General features: G+C 43.1%; 1 protein-coding gene across 1 annotated transcript in view; it reads right to left on the minus strand.

Annotated features, from left to right (window-relative positions):
* Positions 1-297: 297 nt before the first annotated feature.
* trit1 (tRNA isopentenyltransferase 1) overlaps positions 298-15193 on the minus strand; it is a 37432-nt gene continuing 22536 nt past the window's right edge. Inside the window, exons 7-11 of the mRNA XM_069721510.1 lie at positions 13187-13299; positions 12984-13061; positions 2248-2357; positions 1534-1651; positions 298-1119 (exon numbers count right to left, since the gene is read on the minus strand). Of these exons, the coding sequence (XP_069577611.1) occupies positions 899-1119; positions 1534-1651; positions 2248-2357; positions 12984-13061; positions 13187-13299 (640 nt within the window). The 3' untranslated portion in view covers positions 298-898. The remainder of the gene's footprint in view (positions 1120-1533; positions 1652-2247; positions 2358-12983; positions 13062-13186; positions 13300-15193) is intronic.

Below are 15193 nucleotides of genomic sequence, written 5' to 3' on the forward strand. Positions count from 1 at the left end.
TGGTTTCACAGCAGGCAGACACCTTGGTTTGAAAGAGGGTAACGCTGCTGGATAAACAAAGAAGCTGCAATCAGTTCTGTGAAAACACCCGACCAGGGATGTCATACCTCTGTCACGGCAGAAATGAGCTCTGCTGAATGACAACAGTCACCTGACGAGTCATTATCAAACAAAGAAGCAGAAAAACCGTATTTCATGACAGTAAAACGAGGTGGCATCAGGCAAACAAAGCACAGTGCCCAAGTGCTGTGTAAGCATACCAACGAGAGATCAACCTGCTGCTGAGAGATCAACCTGCTGCTGACGTCTCAAACCTAGTTTTATGGATTTCTTATTTTTTTTACTTTAGTGATAGAAACGCACCATCATCCACGAGAGGAGAAACGTCCAGGGATTGTTTTTTGGTTTATTCAAAATAAAAGTGAGTTGGGGTTGAGCTTAAGACAAAGTATAATTTTAGAGATGGAAGATTTTCAGTAAATCTTCCTTTCTTTTAAGGCACATTCTGCCTTAAAAGATAGAAAAATATAGATAGAAAAATAAAAATAAACCTCTTAAGATTTAAATAAGTTTTCTGGTATTGAAAAAAAATCATTACATTTTAATTCTTTGGTGATAAAACATCTAATTTATCCTTTCAAGTCCACATCACTACGAGAAAACAAAACTGCTTTAAGGATCTATGTTTGTGTCCATGAGCATCTATAAATCAAAGTATTTTGCAGGTTCTTAATGTGTTTTTTGTCATCTAAAGTTGAGTTTTATTACTTCAATTCAGCTTTAGGGGAAGACAGACAGTAGCCCTATGAGGACTGTAAAGAAAAAAATGTTTGTGTGTGTGTGCAAAACTGCTGGAAACATAAATGGAAATGAATGCAGTCCAGAGTCAGCGCAGCTTTTAAAACGTCACAGGTACTTCCTCGAGTGTTGTCCGTGCATCTTTGCAGGAGTCCTGAGAGGTTTGGCTGCAGCCCGGGGCAACAGCAGCACAAGAGTCCTCTGACAGAGTCTCTCCTGCAGGGACAGGAGGTGCAGGAGAGCTGTGGGGCTGGTCACAGGCGGGATCAGACTTCCTCTTCTTCCTCACATGATAGTGATGCTTCTTGGATTTCAAGTGAGCTGCAGGTACACAGGACCACAGACAGTGAACACTCCTGGATATATGAAGACCCAGACAGCACAGTTTGATCTCAATGATACTTGTAGATCATCATCCATGTGAGTCATGCACGAGGAAAAATAAGTAGTAACAGTGTGACAGGTCCCAGAGGTGATCAGGTTTGTCATGGCTCATTCTTAAGTAGGTTTTAAGCTCTTGTAATCTTACAACAAGGAGCAGAGAACTCTAAAGTGCTTTTATGTGGCCTCCATTCAGATAATAACATGTAGAGATGGTTTATAAGGGTGTTAATGCCCCGGAGATGTTTAATTTTAAAGCGTATACAAGGCTAAATAATTCACAACACCCGGGGATAAAATCAGTGGGATAAAAATGTCATCCTATCATACATATGATGTGGTCAGCAGCCTCACCTGTCCACTCCAGGTCACCAATGATCACTTTGTCACACAGATCACAGGTGTGGTGGCTCCGTTTGTTTCTAAGCTCCGCCCCCTGCACTCTGATTGGTGCAATAACTGACTCTTCATTCTGATGAGTGAAGCACAAAGAGTTGGACGCCTTAAAGGAAAAAAGTGTTTTGGACATGCTGAGTTTACTAACCATAAAGGCAACAAGAAGGCAGGTAGGAAAGGAAGCAAGGAAGGAAAAATGTAAGGAACAAAGTAAAAGGGAGAATTTCACAACAAAAGAATGAGAGATGAGAGACAAGCAAGAAACAAGAAGAAGAAAAGGCAGGAGAGGAAGGAGAGCAGCAAAGAGAAACAAGGAGAAACATTATGAGCAAAGTTTGAGACGGTAACATGGGACTAAAGACACAAGAGAACAAAAAGGAAGGAGGGAAAGCCATGAAAAGGAGTAGTGTTGAAAAAAAATAAAGAGACAAAGTTGAAAAAAATACAGGATAGAGGAGGGAAAACTGCCAACAATCAAGAAGAAAAGAAGGGGGGGGGAAATCAGAGCATACTGTGAGAAGAAGGGGAGAAATGGAGGTAAAAGACAGAAAGGAAGGAAACGTAAACAACAAAGTGATGAAAGAAGTTAGATTGATAAAGAATACTGGGACAAAAAGGGGAGTAAAAGAGGAAGACCTGTAGTCCCAGATGAAAGGTAGGAAGCTTCCCCACCTTCCTGAGACTGTCCAGTATCTGCAGTGCAGGGTTCAGCACCGTCTCCTCCCACCTTGACACGTCCGTCACGTCCAGGCCGAACACACCGGGGACGTTGTCTCCCGGTCCTGCACACACGGAAAGGTCAAGCGCACTCACTTAGCGCACATTATTCATTTTTACAAGGCCAACACAATAAAGGCTGCCAATAAAAGTAATGAGGACTCATATTTGATTCAGTGTTTCCAACATTTACTTTTATTGAGTTGGTGAAAAGCCACTGACATCAACATTTAAACGACCACCTACCACTACTATTAGTGACAGCGCTGCTTTATAATGTATTTGGATTAAGCCAGCATGCAGATCAATTTTACGCCCAAAACATCATAAATAAAAAATACTGTCAATAAATCAGATGATCAAATAATACTCTATCTGACCAGCACCTGTTTATTCTACAAGCTACAGAGGGTCTGACTGTACATCAGAAAGGCTGAGATGCACCAGCACAAATTGGGAAATGTACCAGAGCAGCAGTGATGTGCCGGAGCCACACCCTGAAGCTCCGACAACCTGCTGACTCACACTGGCTCGATAATGTCTCTGCCTCTTTCCTCCCACCAGTCTCTCTTGTGCACCATCTCTCTTCCTCCCACAATCAGTCTTGTTTCAGCTTTCACTCACTCTCTCTCTCTCTTTCCACCCCCGTGTTTCTATTTTGCATCAGTCAGCAGTCTGCGGGCCAGGCCTCAGCATTAAACAGCAGCACCAGTTCCTGCCCTGCTTGTCTGTCTGTCTGTCTGTCTGTCTGTATGTCTGTCTGCATCGAGAGACCCTGCCCTGCATCGACTGAAGACAAAGAGATGCAGTGGAAATGTACATCGGTGCAATTTGGAGAGAAATTGACTTCTAACAGGTAAAACGTTATATAAACAAAGTCATATTTTTATGTGTTCGTGCTACATTTACAGCATCTACTAAATTAAACACGTGATTCAGATACAATATGAGAGCAGAAAATACGGGAAAAAGAAATCAAGAGTGAAAAATAAAATGAATAGTTTGAAGAAAGAGACATGACTGAGTCTACAGCCATATTAGCAGCGAGCTGTAGCTCCACTTTGTGCCCAAGAATAACAGTTGATATTTGGGAAAAGGGTTAGTTATATTTTTCTTGTACATAAAAATGTATATTTTTTAGTCTTTATGGATGGGAAAATATTGTCAGATCAGCAGTTTGTGGTTTCAAAGCTATTCTATGGACTTTTATATTTATCAGCATCTGTTACCTTCAAACCTTAAACAAACGAGTTCACACAACGCTGATTACACTTATCGGCAGATACATCTCTGGGTTTTTAAATCTGGTGTCTGGTGAGACATCCCCACACTGACCGGATGACCGTTAACTGGGCATGCTCTGTGGCGGAGCATGTGCACCGGAGACTTCTGCAAGCTAACTTACAGTTTAGCCCGATGCTAACTTGAAAGGGGAAAAAAACAATTCATTCACGCTGCTCTTCTGGACTATTCAAAATGTCAAATTCTGATAGTTGGACGTGTCATTTTGTCGCAGTTGCAAACTTGTTGGCCGCGTTTTTGTAATTACTCCTACTGGCAAAAGAGGGGAAACAAAAGCTGTGCACTGCAGGTTTAAATGAGCCTCCAGGCTTTTCAAGCACTGCTTGTTGATTGTTTTAGATGAATGACATCACTTGAGGCAATATATTTTGGTGGATTTGCCCTTTAACGCCGATGTTTCCTTGTTCTCTGCTGTAGTAAGTCGAAGGAGATACACAACTGGAACCTGTTCCAGTCGGGGTGCCTTTTTTGCATTTAGTATCTGTGTGTTAATCCCAGACTCTCATGTAAGTGAATCCCATTAACCTGTAAAGAACTGTTAGCCAACTCAATTATGGCTTAATCCTTTCCACACAGACTGAACTGTGGATTTGAGGGCAGCAGACACCCGATAGACTGAAGTTAGTATCTCCACTGGGAACCGCCTCCATTAATAGAGAGGAGCACAGCGTGTTAACTGTATGACTGGTCATCTTTATTACTAACAGCGCTGACTTTGTGTGCGTGGGGACACTGAGGTTGCACACATCCACACACAGAGCCAACAACTTTCTTTTTAGCAAGCAATTGACACGAGCTACATTTCAGCTGCTTCTGGTTTAAACTTTGCATACTGTTAGTTTAATCTACAGACAACCACTTTAACATGGGACGTGTTGTATTCTTCTCACATGAAGACCAGCTGTGCCGATAAATAGCTGTGAAACGGTGTCAAAGCAAAATAAACACAAAGATCTTTAAAGTTCACCTGCATCATTTGGCTTCACTGGAGTTTTTTTTTTCTGTTTTATGTGTGTACACCCCCAATTACTAAAACTCTGTCCTCTGTGTTTACACATGTCGTCCGTCAGTGTGTGTGTGTGTGTGTGTGTGTGCGCGTGCGCTTTTTAACAGCAGTTACTGTTAATCAAAGCTTCAGATTTCACTTGCGTGGTTACTGTGTGTTTCTCTGAGTCTTTTGTGTTTGCGTCTCCATAGCAGGCAGGCGGCAGCAGCAAGTGTCACCTGGCATATCTGCACAAGAGGCAGAGGTGCAGAGAGGTGTCTCCTTTAGGGTGCTCTAATATAAATACCTCACCCCTCCAGGCCACCACCGCCCTCCTGTTGCCGTGATCTCCCTCCTTACTTTGTTCTTTTGTCACTCTCAACACCAACCTCCCCCAATTCCCTTTTGCATCCACCAGCCTCCCACTGGGCAGAGGGGCGGGGTTGTGGTAAATAAAAGGCAGATACTGTATGGTGGGTTGCCAGATGCTGGGTGGAACCCCCCATCCCCCTTTTACCAGTCCCATTAGGGATCTGGTGAAATTTAACTCTGCTAATCCAATGACTTGAATGAGGGTTGATAAGAAACGCTGAAGAGACAAAGAACAGGGTGGGCACACACGCAGTGAGCGTTGCCTTTCAACACACTGGAGAGATCACTTTGCCAACAAGGAGGAGCAGAATCTGTCATGGGCCAGCTGCTTGCCAGCACTAAGTCACTAAGTGTGTGTGTGTGTGTGTGTGTGTGTGTGTGTGTGTGTGTGTGTGTGTGTGTGTGTGTGTGTGTGTGTGTGTGTGTGTGTGTGTGCCTGCGTGTTGAAACAGTAGCCCACCTGTTGCAACAAGCGGGCCAGGAGTCATTTGCTGTGTTGTCCTTGTGTTTGCTGAGTGAGGATGTGCGCCTGTGTGTTCTTTGCTACAAAAACTCCACCACCAGCCCTCAGAGCGGCTTCCTCCTCCCCCACCCATACCTCCACCCCCCCCCTTCTCCTCCCACCACCTCCACCCCCCTCGGCCCCAGCTGTGCTTCTTTGGCTGTCGTCCACACTGGAGCAGCAGCTGCCTCCATTCACTGAACAGCCTCCTTCCTCTTTCCTATAGTTCCTCTTCCACTTGTTGTCTCCCTCACCTCCTTTTGTGTCCTTTTGTTTATCTGTTGTTTATGACCAGGTCAAGTATCCCAGTTCAAAAGTTTATCTATGTGGGCCAGGAGATGCTCAAAAAGATGCAGTATTGCAGAAGTTGGTTAAGGTATATTTGGATTTTTGTGGGCTGAAGGAATGTAAGAATTTAACCTCTAAACAAGTAATAAACAAAACTCCCGTCAGGACAGACTTCAGCATTCCCACTGAGGTGCTGCAGTTTTCTTGTGACCTGTTTTCCATCAAACCTGAGGCACAAGTCTGTGCAAAGGCTAAAGAGGTAACGTCTGGCAGTGTAAGTTCTCTCACTCAAACAGGCTGAAGATGACTTAAGACAGTTCTTTAGATGCCTTTCAGCTGACTGATGCATGTGATTGTCTTAGTGAAACTGAAAACACCAAAGATTTGTGTTATGATGATTCAAACAGGCCAACTTACTGTTAGCCTGGATACTGTTTCACTTTTTTCACCTTTAAAAAATATGGACATTAACCTGCTAAAAGCATCTTATGTTTGCTTAGATTTGTTTCACAAACAGACCCATTTATTGCTAGTTTGATGGAGACCGTTTTACTCTGCACTTGTGGATATGGAGCTGTCAATAAAATATCCCATATCTCCTCTGTGTTTTAGATGTTATGTTTTGCACTTGTCTCAAGCCTTGTAACCACAGCTATCCCATTTTTTTGTTCAGACCAAATGGCAACCAACGGTGACATCACCTGTTGGTTTGTGAACTGCTGTTCTGAAGCCTCGGGTTCCAAAAATACCGCTTTTGAGACCTAATATGTAGCCAATCCCTAGCGGCCCTCGGTGGTATTACAGTTTAAGGCACTTCCTCATCGGCCTAATTTTGGAAATGTGGAAGCAACAAAGCAAAGATATGCACGTGAGTAGATTATTCTTTGTGACTAGATTATTCTTTGAAGTAATATATCTGTTCAAATTACACTGTATATATGTGTAACAGTTATTTGTAGCCATTAATTGACAAAATATTCTGAGCACAGTGATTTTCATATTTAAAATTGGCCCCTACCCTACATACAGTGTACTTCTCCTCCTCCTTCACTTACAGTAGTTTATTCTCCTTCACTCTATTACAGCAGCTACAATCACTAACTCTGTACAAACAAGGGATCATATGACTTCTTACAAGAGAAAAAAGTCACTGTCAGTGATGAGCGGACAAATCACCCGACACTGCAGTGCCACTCATTTATACAGAGCACTTTAGCATCTTCTGTTTTGTTTTTATGGCCCTGATTTGATTGTTTATGTTCATTCTCACTGCTCTCAAAGTGCTTACTGCTGCAGGCAGCTGTTTCAGATAAAAAGCACTCAAAATATAATTTATTGTATCTGGCAGCTAAAGAGACAAATATTTGCCTGAAAAGTTGGTGGGGACCAACAAATAGTTAAAAGGAAAATTAATGTTGGACTTTTGTTGGGACAAAAAATGAATCCAAATGATAACGTTGCTCTGAAACTGTAGGACGTGATGATAAAGATGATAAAACCTCCCCATTATGTTTACATCTCGTTTCTGCTGCCTCCGCGTGGCCATCAATTTTTTTAGGGCTAAGTTTTGAATAAACCTCAGACAGTTTTCAAAGTACCTCAACATATCGAAGAGAAAGTGACTGTATCATTACAGTAACTGTAATCATGCTTCTTTACACAATAGCAGCTGTGTTTTGTAATGAATGACGTCGTCTCCTGATTCACATGCACCCTGTGGTGTTTTCGTGGTGATAGAGAGCGGGTGACATGCAACTGGGGCCGCTGTCTGGACTTCAACCAAGGACGTTGCGGTTGCATGCCCCCATGACACCCCTGCTATTTTTATTCTGTAATAATGGAGGGTGGATGTGGTGTTCTCTTTCTCAATACACCAACATTTCTGCCTCAGCCTAAAGGAAAGCGATATTTTAGATACGATGTTTGACACAGATGGAAACAGACCTACTTCTGACCCTCTGTCCCTTTTCCTCCAGCCCTACCTGGTCTCTGTCCACCTAGAGGAGGTCACTGAGAGGTCTCTATGGCGACATGGGCTTGGCTTCATCTCCACGGGAGGAGGTTGCATTTGTGTGTGTGCATTCATGAAAGCTTCACACTTGCTCGAAGACAAGGGTGTAAACTCACTGCGCACCTGTTGCCCCAGCTGGATCAGATTACCTTCACTCTCCATCCGCCCAGCCAGCCTTGTGCCTTTCCTCTCTCTCCCTCCTCCCTCCCTCCCTCCCTCATTCACTCACTCCTGGGACTAAAAAGACACCTACACCCCTACCCCTGTTACTTAACACTCACGGGGCCTCAGTCAAACTACACCTGCGTATCCTGGTTACTGGCCGGGTGCGTGTGTCTTTAGGGAGTTTAAACAAACACTTGGAGGGAATCTGGTGTTCCTGGCATAAAATGCAAATTTAAATGACTATAATCTCAGATTAGCATTTTCTTTAAGGGTAATTAAATCCACTAATTAAACATTCCCCTATAACCACACACACACAGTGTCCATATGTGTACACCCAGACACAGACGCACTTACAGGCAAGTCCAATTAAGCTTGATTTAGTTTGAGATGGCCGATCAAAATCCCACAGCAACCAAAGTTGAGTCCATCAAGAAACCATGGATCCAGCTGAAAAGTATTTCCGTCACTGACCACCCACCCGCTCTCTCTCACTCTGTCTGACAAACGATGCGAAACCCTTCGACTGTGAACTGTAAAACTGGGTTAAACTTGCGCCTCCGAGGCATGTTATTCTGCCTCTTTCTGTATATTTCCATGTAAAGTCAACATTCAGGTCACTCTCCAGCTTCTCTAACCTACTTCATTGTGTTCTCTCTCTCTCTCGCTTTCTCTCTCTGTCTGTCGTTTCCAATTCATCTTTCTCTTTGATTCTCTTTGACCTGCTCGTCTCTGTATGCTCTGGTTGGTCCTCGTGGACCCCGGCGACCCTGTTGCCCGAGTTTTGTGTGGTAGGGCCAAATTCCCAGCAACTCTGCAATGCTTCAAGAGATTAGCCTGCTCAGCTGAGGCCTGCCTGCATCTGTGTGAGCTTGTGTGTGTGGCTCAGACGAGAAAGGGAGAAAAAAAAAAAAGAAAAAAAAAGCTCAGCTGTCGCAGCGAAACAAAGGTAAACAGAGACGACACAGGACGGAGAGGTGGGGTGAGTGAGGTTAAACGGCAGAACCCATCAGTTAGGACAACCCCACGCAGGAGGGGACACGAGAACAAGGCTATCCCTCAGTAAATAGTTAGAGACCTGAGACACTGAGAATACATCTTCAACAGAAATCACAGTAATGTGAAGGACTATAATCCAGCTGTAACCTTTAAAAAGGGAAATCCTGTGTGTATCACCCGCGATGGTACGCACCGAGCTGTGTTCCAACTCCCATACTTCACTTGTACACCAAGACTAATTACACTGACACACTAATTTGTTGTCTCAAATTGCACTCTTGTTCTGTACTTACTGGAAATAACCACTGCATTTGAATACATCACCTGCAAACATATCTGCCAGCTTTAATTATTTTACCCAGAAATGAACGTGTTTCCGTACCCTCTGTTTAATGCACTCAAACACACTAATGACTTTTGTCCTACAGCAGTATGGTGATACTTCGTCGGTGTTCCCTCCTTTTCAGCTTCAATGCCAAAATGGCGACCGTTAAGTGTGGGAAGTGTCCAGCGTTTCATACCTAATTTTTGGACAGTTTTGATTGCATCATCTGGGTACTTATATACTTGTCAGGATAACGCTATTATGCACTCGAAACAGTTGCTGTGTTCCAAATGGCGTCCTTGTGTATTAACACTCACTACTTGAAGTGCGTAGGAGCTTTCACAGTGTCAAGTACAGAAACATGACGCACTCAAAACAGTCCAAAAAAATAAAAGAAGTGTGTCCCCTTCTTGGCTACGCAGAGGAAGGGAAGGGACGGGACCACCAACGTAAAGAATTTTCAATTTAAGGCTTCTGAGGAAGCTGCAGCTGTTCCTGAACACCACACAAAAGTGTTTCTTTTTCACTACTGCTTCTGGACAAATGCCGAGGTTATTTCCGGTCAGTGCAGAACAGCAGAGCGCGATTTAAAACAACACTACTCTGTCTCAATTCCTGCACTACATGAGTCCTGACATGCAAGAGCACTATTTGTTAGTGCACTAAGGGCAGTATATAATTTAAAAACACAACACAGACTCCAAATAGACATGACTGGGAGCAAAGAGGGTGAACGTACGACAGATTTCCCAAACATGCAGTGTCATTAAGCAATAAAGTTGCTCCTGGCTCAACATTTGCAGCAAAGTCGTCCTGGAAGGCCGTACATGGGCTAATTAAATATGCACAAGTCTACATTCCTTGTCTTGTAACATGAAGGCCTTCTTCGTGCTATTTATTTAGCAATTGTTGAAAGAGCAGTCCATCAAAATCCTTTCCTCATATCGTTACCTACTGTGCAGTTCTCTGTATCTACAGTAAAAATCCTTCATATCAGGAACCTGTGACTTAACCTGGACCTCCTGGATCGTTTTTCTTTGTCTTATTGATACCTACAGCAACAAACAAACACCAAATCCTGGTATTATTGGTTAGAAACGCAGGGCTGTGTTTGGTCTGAACGCCCACTAACATCCAGGTTGACGCAGACCTCAGAGACTTGTGCAGATTCTACACAACACAACACAACCGACACGCGCTCTGTGCTTTTCCTTTAAAAACTTCTGGATAAAGAAAGTTTCAAATTTTTATTTCAGAACTTTAGAGTTCATCTCGTCTGCTGCCACCTGTACTGCCAGGCTTGAATTTCTGGATAGCTGTCAATCATCTTTAAAAATAAAGAAATAAAAGTAAACAGAGAAAGCAGTTCCATGGAAATAAATGCAGTGAACTAAAAGCAGCGACTACAATAGCTACACATATTTCTGAAGGACTACTTTTTCTGTTTACATTTGGTCTGAATCAAAGACAACTTTAAAATGCTGCAGGAGGCTCATGGTCTTTGTCCTGATTAACGCTGTCCTTGCTGGAGTGTGTATTTGTAAAATCTGGAGAGAAAGATATATAATTATAACTACTGGTCAAACTCTGAGTTTAAGATCCAGGTTGACACATACAAACAAACAAACAGAACAAGCCTACATTTACACACTGCAGATAATTTATGGTATAGAAAGTTTCAGTTGATCTCCTCTGCTGCCACCTGCACTTTCAGGCCTGATGCTGCAGACAACCGTCCTGAACATCGATCAGAACAACAAAAACACATGCATGCAAAACAACAGACAACTTCAGACAGATTACCGCATATGTAAAACGGCACAGACAGACACACACACATGTGATGAAGACCATATGGTGTGTGTGTGTGTGTGCAGCGGATAGGCAGGCAGTCAGAAAGAGGGGTATTGAGGTTTAGGGCCTGGCGTGGCCTTAAGCCACTTGGGCCTAACAGGATTAGGAGGCCGGGTTACTGCAGGGCATGCTGCCGGTGGGACGGAGAGGCCAGGTTTCCGTTTTGGGAAAAGAGAAACACACTCGGCCTTTCTATAGATCTGTAAAAACCAGTCTGACTTCCAGGGGTTGTGACCGTGGTGGGAAATTCCCTCCTACCAAACGCAGGTTGACTTTGGCTGCTGGTGGCCACATTTCTCAACCTGCAATGCCAGCCACTCTGGCTGGTAACCAAAACACCAAAATTAATTTCTATTCATTTGGTAGCACAGGGAACTCGTACTGGAACAAAAGCTGTGTGCGGTCCAAGCTGCAGGTGTGTGCTGGGGATATAACTTGAAACATGATCCTCTGTGCTACATCAGAACAGCTCACACATGACGTCAGCTCACATCCTACTGTGGGCCAGTGAACACATTAACCTGGTGATTTTCACTAGTGAAATACATCAGATGTAATCAAACATGATACAGTTTTACATAAATAAATTATTGTTGCAAAAAAATTAACTATTACAGAAATGAGTTAAATGTGAAACTGCAGCCAGCAGATTAGAATTAAGAGCCCTAAACCACAATTTGTTCCTTGACACTTTTGTTTTTGTAAGAAATAAACAAAGAAGACGTCATGCGTTGATTAATGAGCTTTAGACGTGATTTACTTTCTGCTTCCTTTCTTTATGTAACCGGTGGGCTTCTGCATTGTGTTGTTGTGGAAGGAGGGGCTTTAAACTTTGTCCACAGAAAGAGGTTTTAGAGGTTGAACCAAGCCACAACCAACAGTAATGTCACCCACTGGTTTGTGAACTAACTAAAGCCTCCAATTCAGATTTTGGCCATTGCCATCTTGCTAGTTTGGAGCAGGAAGTGACCATATTTGGATGAGCTGGGGAGGAGCAAGAGGTGGATCTGACTTGATCTGATTGGTAACCCGAGGACACTACATCCACCCATCGAAAGCAAAAACCTGACTGCACCACAGGCCTGTCAATCAAGCAGACACGCCCCCAAAAAACATCTTTGGAGCCAACCCCTACTGACCCTCGGAGGTATTGCAGTTTAAGGCACTTTCGTATCGGCCTCATTTTTCAGACCTGGAAGCTACGTCCACTTTTATATCTACGGTCTACGGGTGGAACAGATTTAGTGTAATTATATACAAAAGGTAATGTATGAGACATTTATGCTATTGCAAATTAGAAGTTCCCTCACTGTAGCTTTGTATTGAACTTACAGACAAGAGAGTGGTAACAATTTTGTCATCTATTTGTCAGAATGAAGTGAAAAAAAAGGTATTTCATGTTGAACTAATCCTTTAAAAGATATACAAAAAAGTGTCTCCTTTAGATATAAATCAATTTTCAAATAAACATGTCAGATTAGTGTAACCAAAATAGCTAAACTAAGAAGGGACACATGAATACAAAACACACACTCACACACACACACACACACACACACACACACTCAGTACCCTAGAACACAATACGGTGGCTGAGAGGCTTATTGTGAGTTTAATGGAGTGCATGAATCTCATCTTGTTAAGGAGAGTGCTGATTGCTAAGGAACTGGACTGCGGAAGACAAACACACACACACACACACACACACACACACACACACACACACACACACACACACACACACACACACACACACACACACACACACACACACACACACACACACACACAAACTCTCTCACTCACACACAAACAAATCATCTTACTCACACAGACTCACTCACTCACGCGCACACACACACACACGAAGTGGGTGACGGGTACTCACGTTTGAGGAAGCGGTTACGGACCCATTTATTCTGTTTGCGGGCGTAGCGCCTTGTAGCGATCTTCAAAGCCTCTATACCTGGAGAGAGGTTATAGATGAAGAAGAGACAGAAGAAAAAACAATCCTTTAATAGTTTCTTGTGGTTGATCAGTCAGCCAGTCCACCAATCCACCTCACTGACTTTGATCGGGTATTTCTCTGACCTTTGTTTCGCAGTGTGTCTTTCTCCTTCTGTGTGCTGCTTTCAGGGACAGTCAGGTAGTCATGAAACTCCTTAAAACCGATCGACTGGAAAATCCCATGTTGATAGTCCTGACTGGGAGGAGGAAGAGGAAGAGGAAGAGGAAGAGGAGAGGAGAGGAGAGGAGAGGAGAGGAGAGGAGAGGAGAGAGGAGAGGAGAGGAGAGGAGAGGAGAGGAGAGGAGAGGAGAGGAGAGGAGAGGAGAGGAGAGGAGAGGAGAGGAGAGGAGAGGAGAGGAGAGGAGATCCATCAATGTAAAAAGTTTTGGTCTCCAACTTGACATTTATAGACACCCAGTGGTGACTCATTTCACCTTTTCCTCCTCCTCCATCTCTCCTGCCCTCCCCGAACAAAGAATATCGGAGTAGATGTGAGGACCTTCGGGGGACAAAGTGACAAAATGACATTAAAAAATAAAACTCAATGGATCAGACAAGGGGACCCACAGGTGCTTAGACTCAGTAGAGTGACACAAGGTTGGGTCAGAATCCCACTGGTTACCTCGGAGGACAGCAGAACCAGGACATTTTAGTCAATGTCAGACCCCATCACCCCAATTTGAGCAGTTACAGCCTGTTCAGGCCCAAGCTGTAACTGCTCCACAGTTGGTATGCGTTATGTTCAATGACCTAGACCTTCTCCAAAATTGGCAGGATTGCAAAGACAGTACACGAAAGCGGTGGTGCAATTTGTCGCTCTACCACTAAAAGGAAATATTTTTCCTGTCATACTAATTTTACTCTTATTGGAAAAGAGCAGCGCTGAGGACAACAGGTTGACAATAGTCCAATAGCTTCAATGCATGATCAGGAGGGTAAAAACAATATCAGTAAAATACTAGTCCGGCTTTAACCTGAGCTGCAGAACAAATCCTGAGGAAAAGTTATAAAAATAACACCCTCATTAGCAGATTCTGGCAAATGTGCACAATTAACTGTCATTTTGGGAATAAACAGCTCCTGTGCATGCAGACAAAAAACACCTTAAAAGGTCCTATGATGAAGATATTCAAATTATTTTTGTTGTTTTGATCATAAAGCAGGTTAAGATCGTGTATAAATACTGTGAAAGTGTCAAAACCCCTATTCAGCAACTGTGCCGTTTGGACTTCCTTAAATTGTGTGATGTCACAAACACGTGTCATAACTCGTATGCCTTCAGCACAGCCCACTGTTGAAACTTTTATGTGGAAGAAACAACGAGTGGTCACTCCATCTAGGAGCTAGCGAGCTACAAGACCGAAGAAAACCTGGACGCGTGTCAACCAGGAAAGAGTCAGAGAGGTAGAGCCAGTCAGAAGAGAGTCATTGATCTCAATGCGTCTTAAAGACTCAAGACACAAAACAGCCTCTTCTTGGTAGAGCTCTAGAGAGAAGCCTGAGAGAGGAGATGCAAAACAATGCCGAGATGGTTTTTGGTACACACAAAAAAAAAATTAGATAAAATAGAGAAGCTCTGAGACTATAAAGAGGGACTCGTTTCTAATCTGATTTATGGACGAAGATCCTTCCGTACTTTCATTGCATTTTCTCAGTTCTCATAACACCGCAGAAGTCACCACACACAATAAGATGCTGATAATTCTCTGTTGTTGTGTTTTTAATTCTGTTATTGGCGGGAGAACAAATATTCAGGAAAAACAAATTGCAGCCAGCAGTAACGAGTGGAGGAGACACCGTGACCTGCTCTGATATTGTTCAGGTCATCACACCGAACATGTAGGCAAAAAATAATCTGGATCTCATAAAAAAGAAACTTTGATGATAGAATTGTTCACTTAAATAGACTGTAGCACAAACATTAAAACAATAAGGACTGTTCTGGGTTTTTAATTTATACACTCGTAAGAGAAACAAGGAGAGGAAATAACAAAAATAAATCTGGCTAGACGGACAGAGAAATCTGAGAATAGCGAAAGCACAGGAAATGTAAAGTCAATGGAGGGAGGAGAAGAAAGACAGAGGAAGAG

Source organism: Brachyistius frenatus, unplaced genomic scaffold (genome assembly GCF_029030835.1).
Source record: "Brachyistius frenatus isolate BFR_SWC_R1_liver_20210118 unplaced genomic scaffold, ASM2903083v1 Contig_266, whole genome shotgun sequence".
Taxonomy (NCBI): domain Eukaryota; kingdom Metazoa; phylum Chordata; class Actinopteri; family Embiotocidae; genus Brachyistius; species Brachyistius frenatus.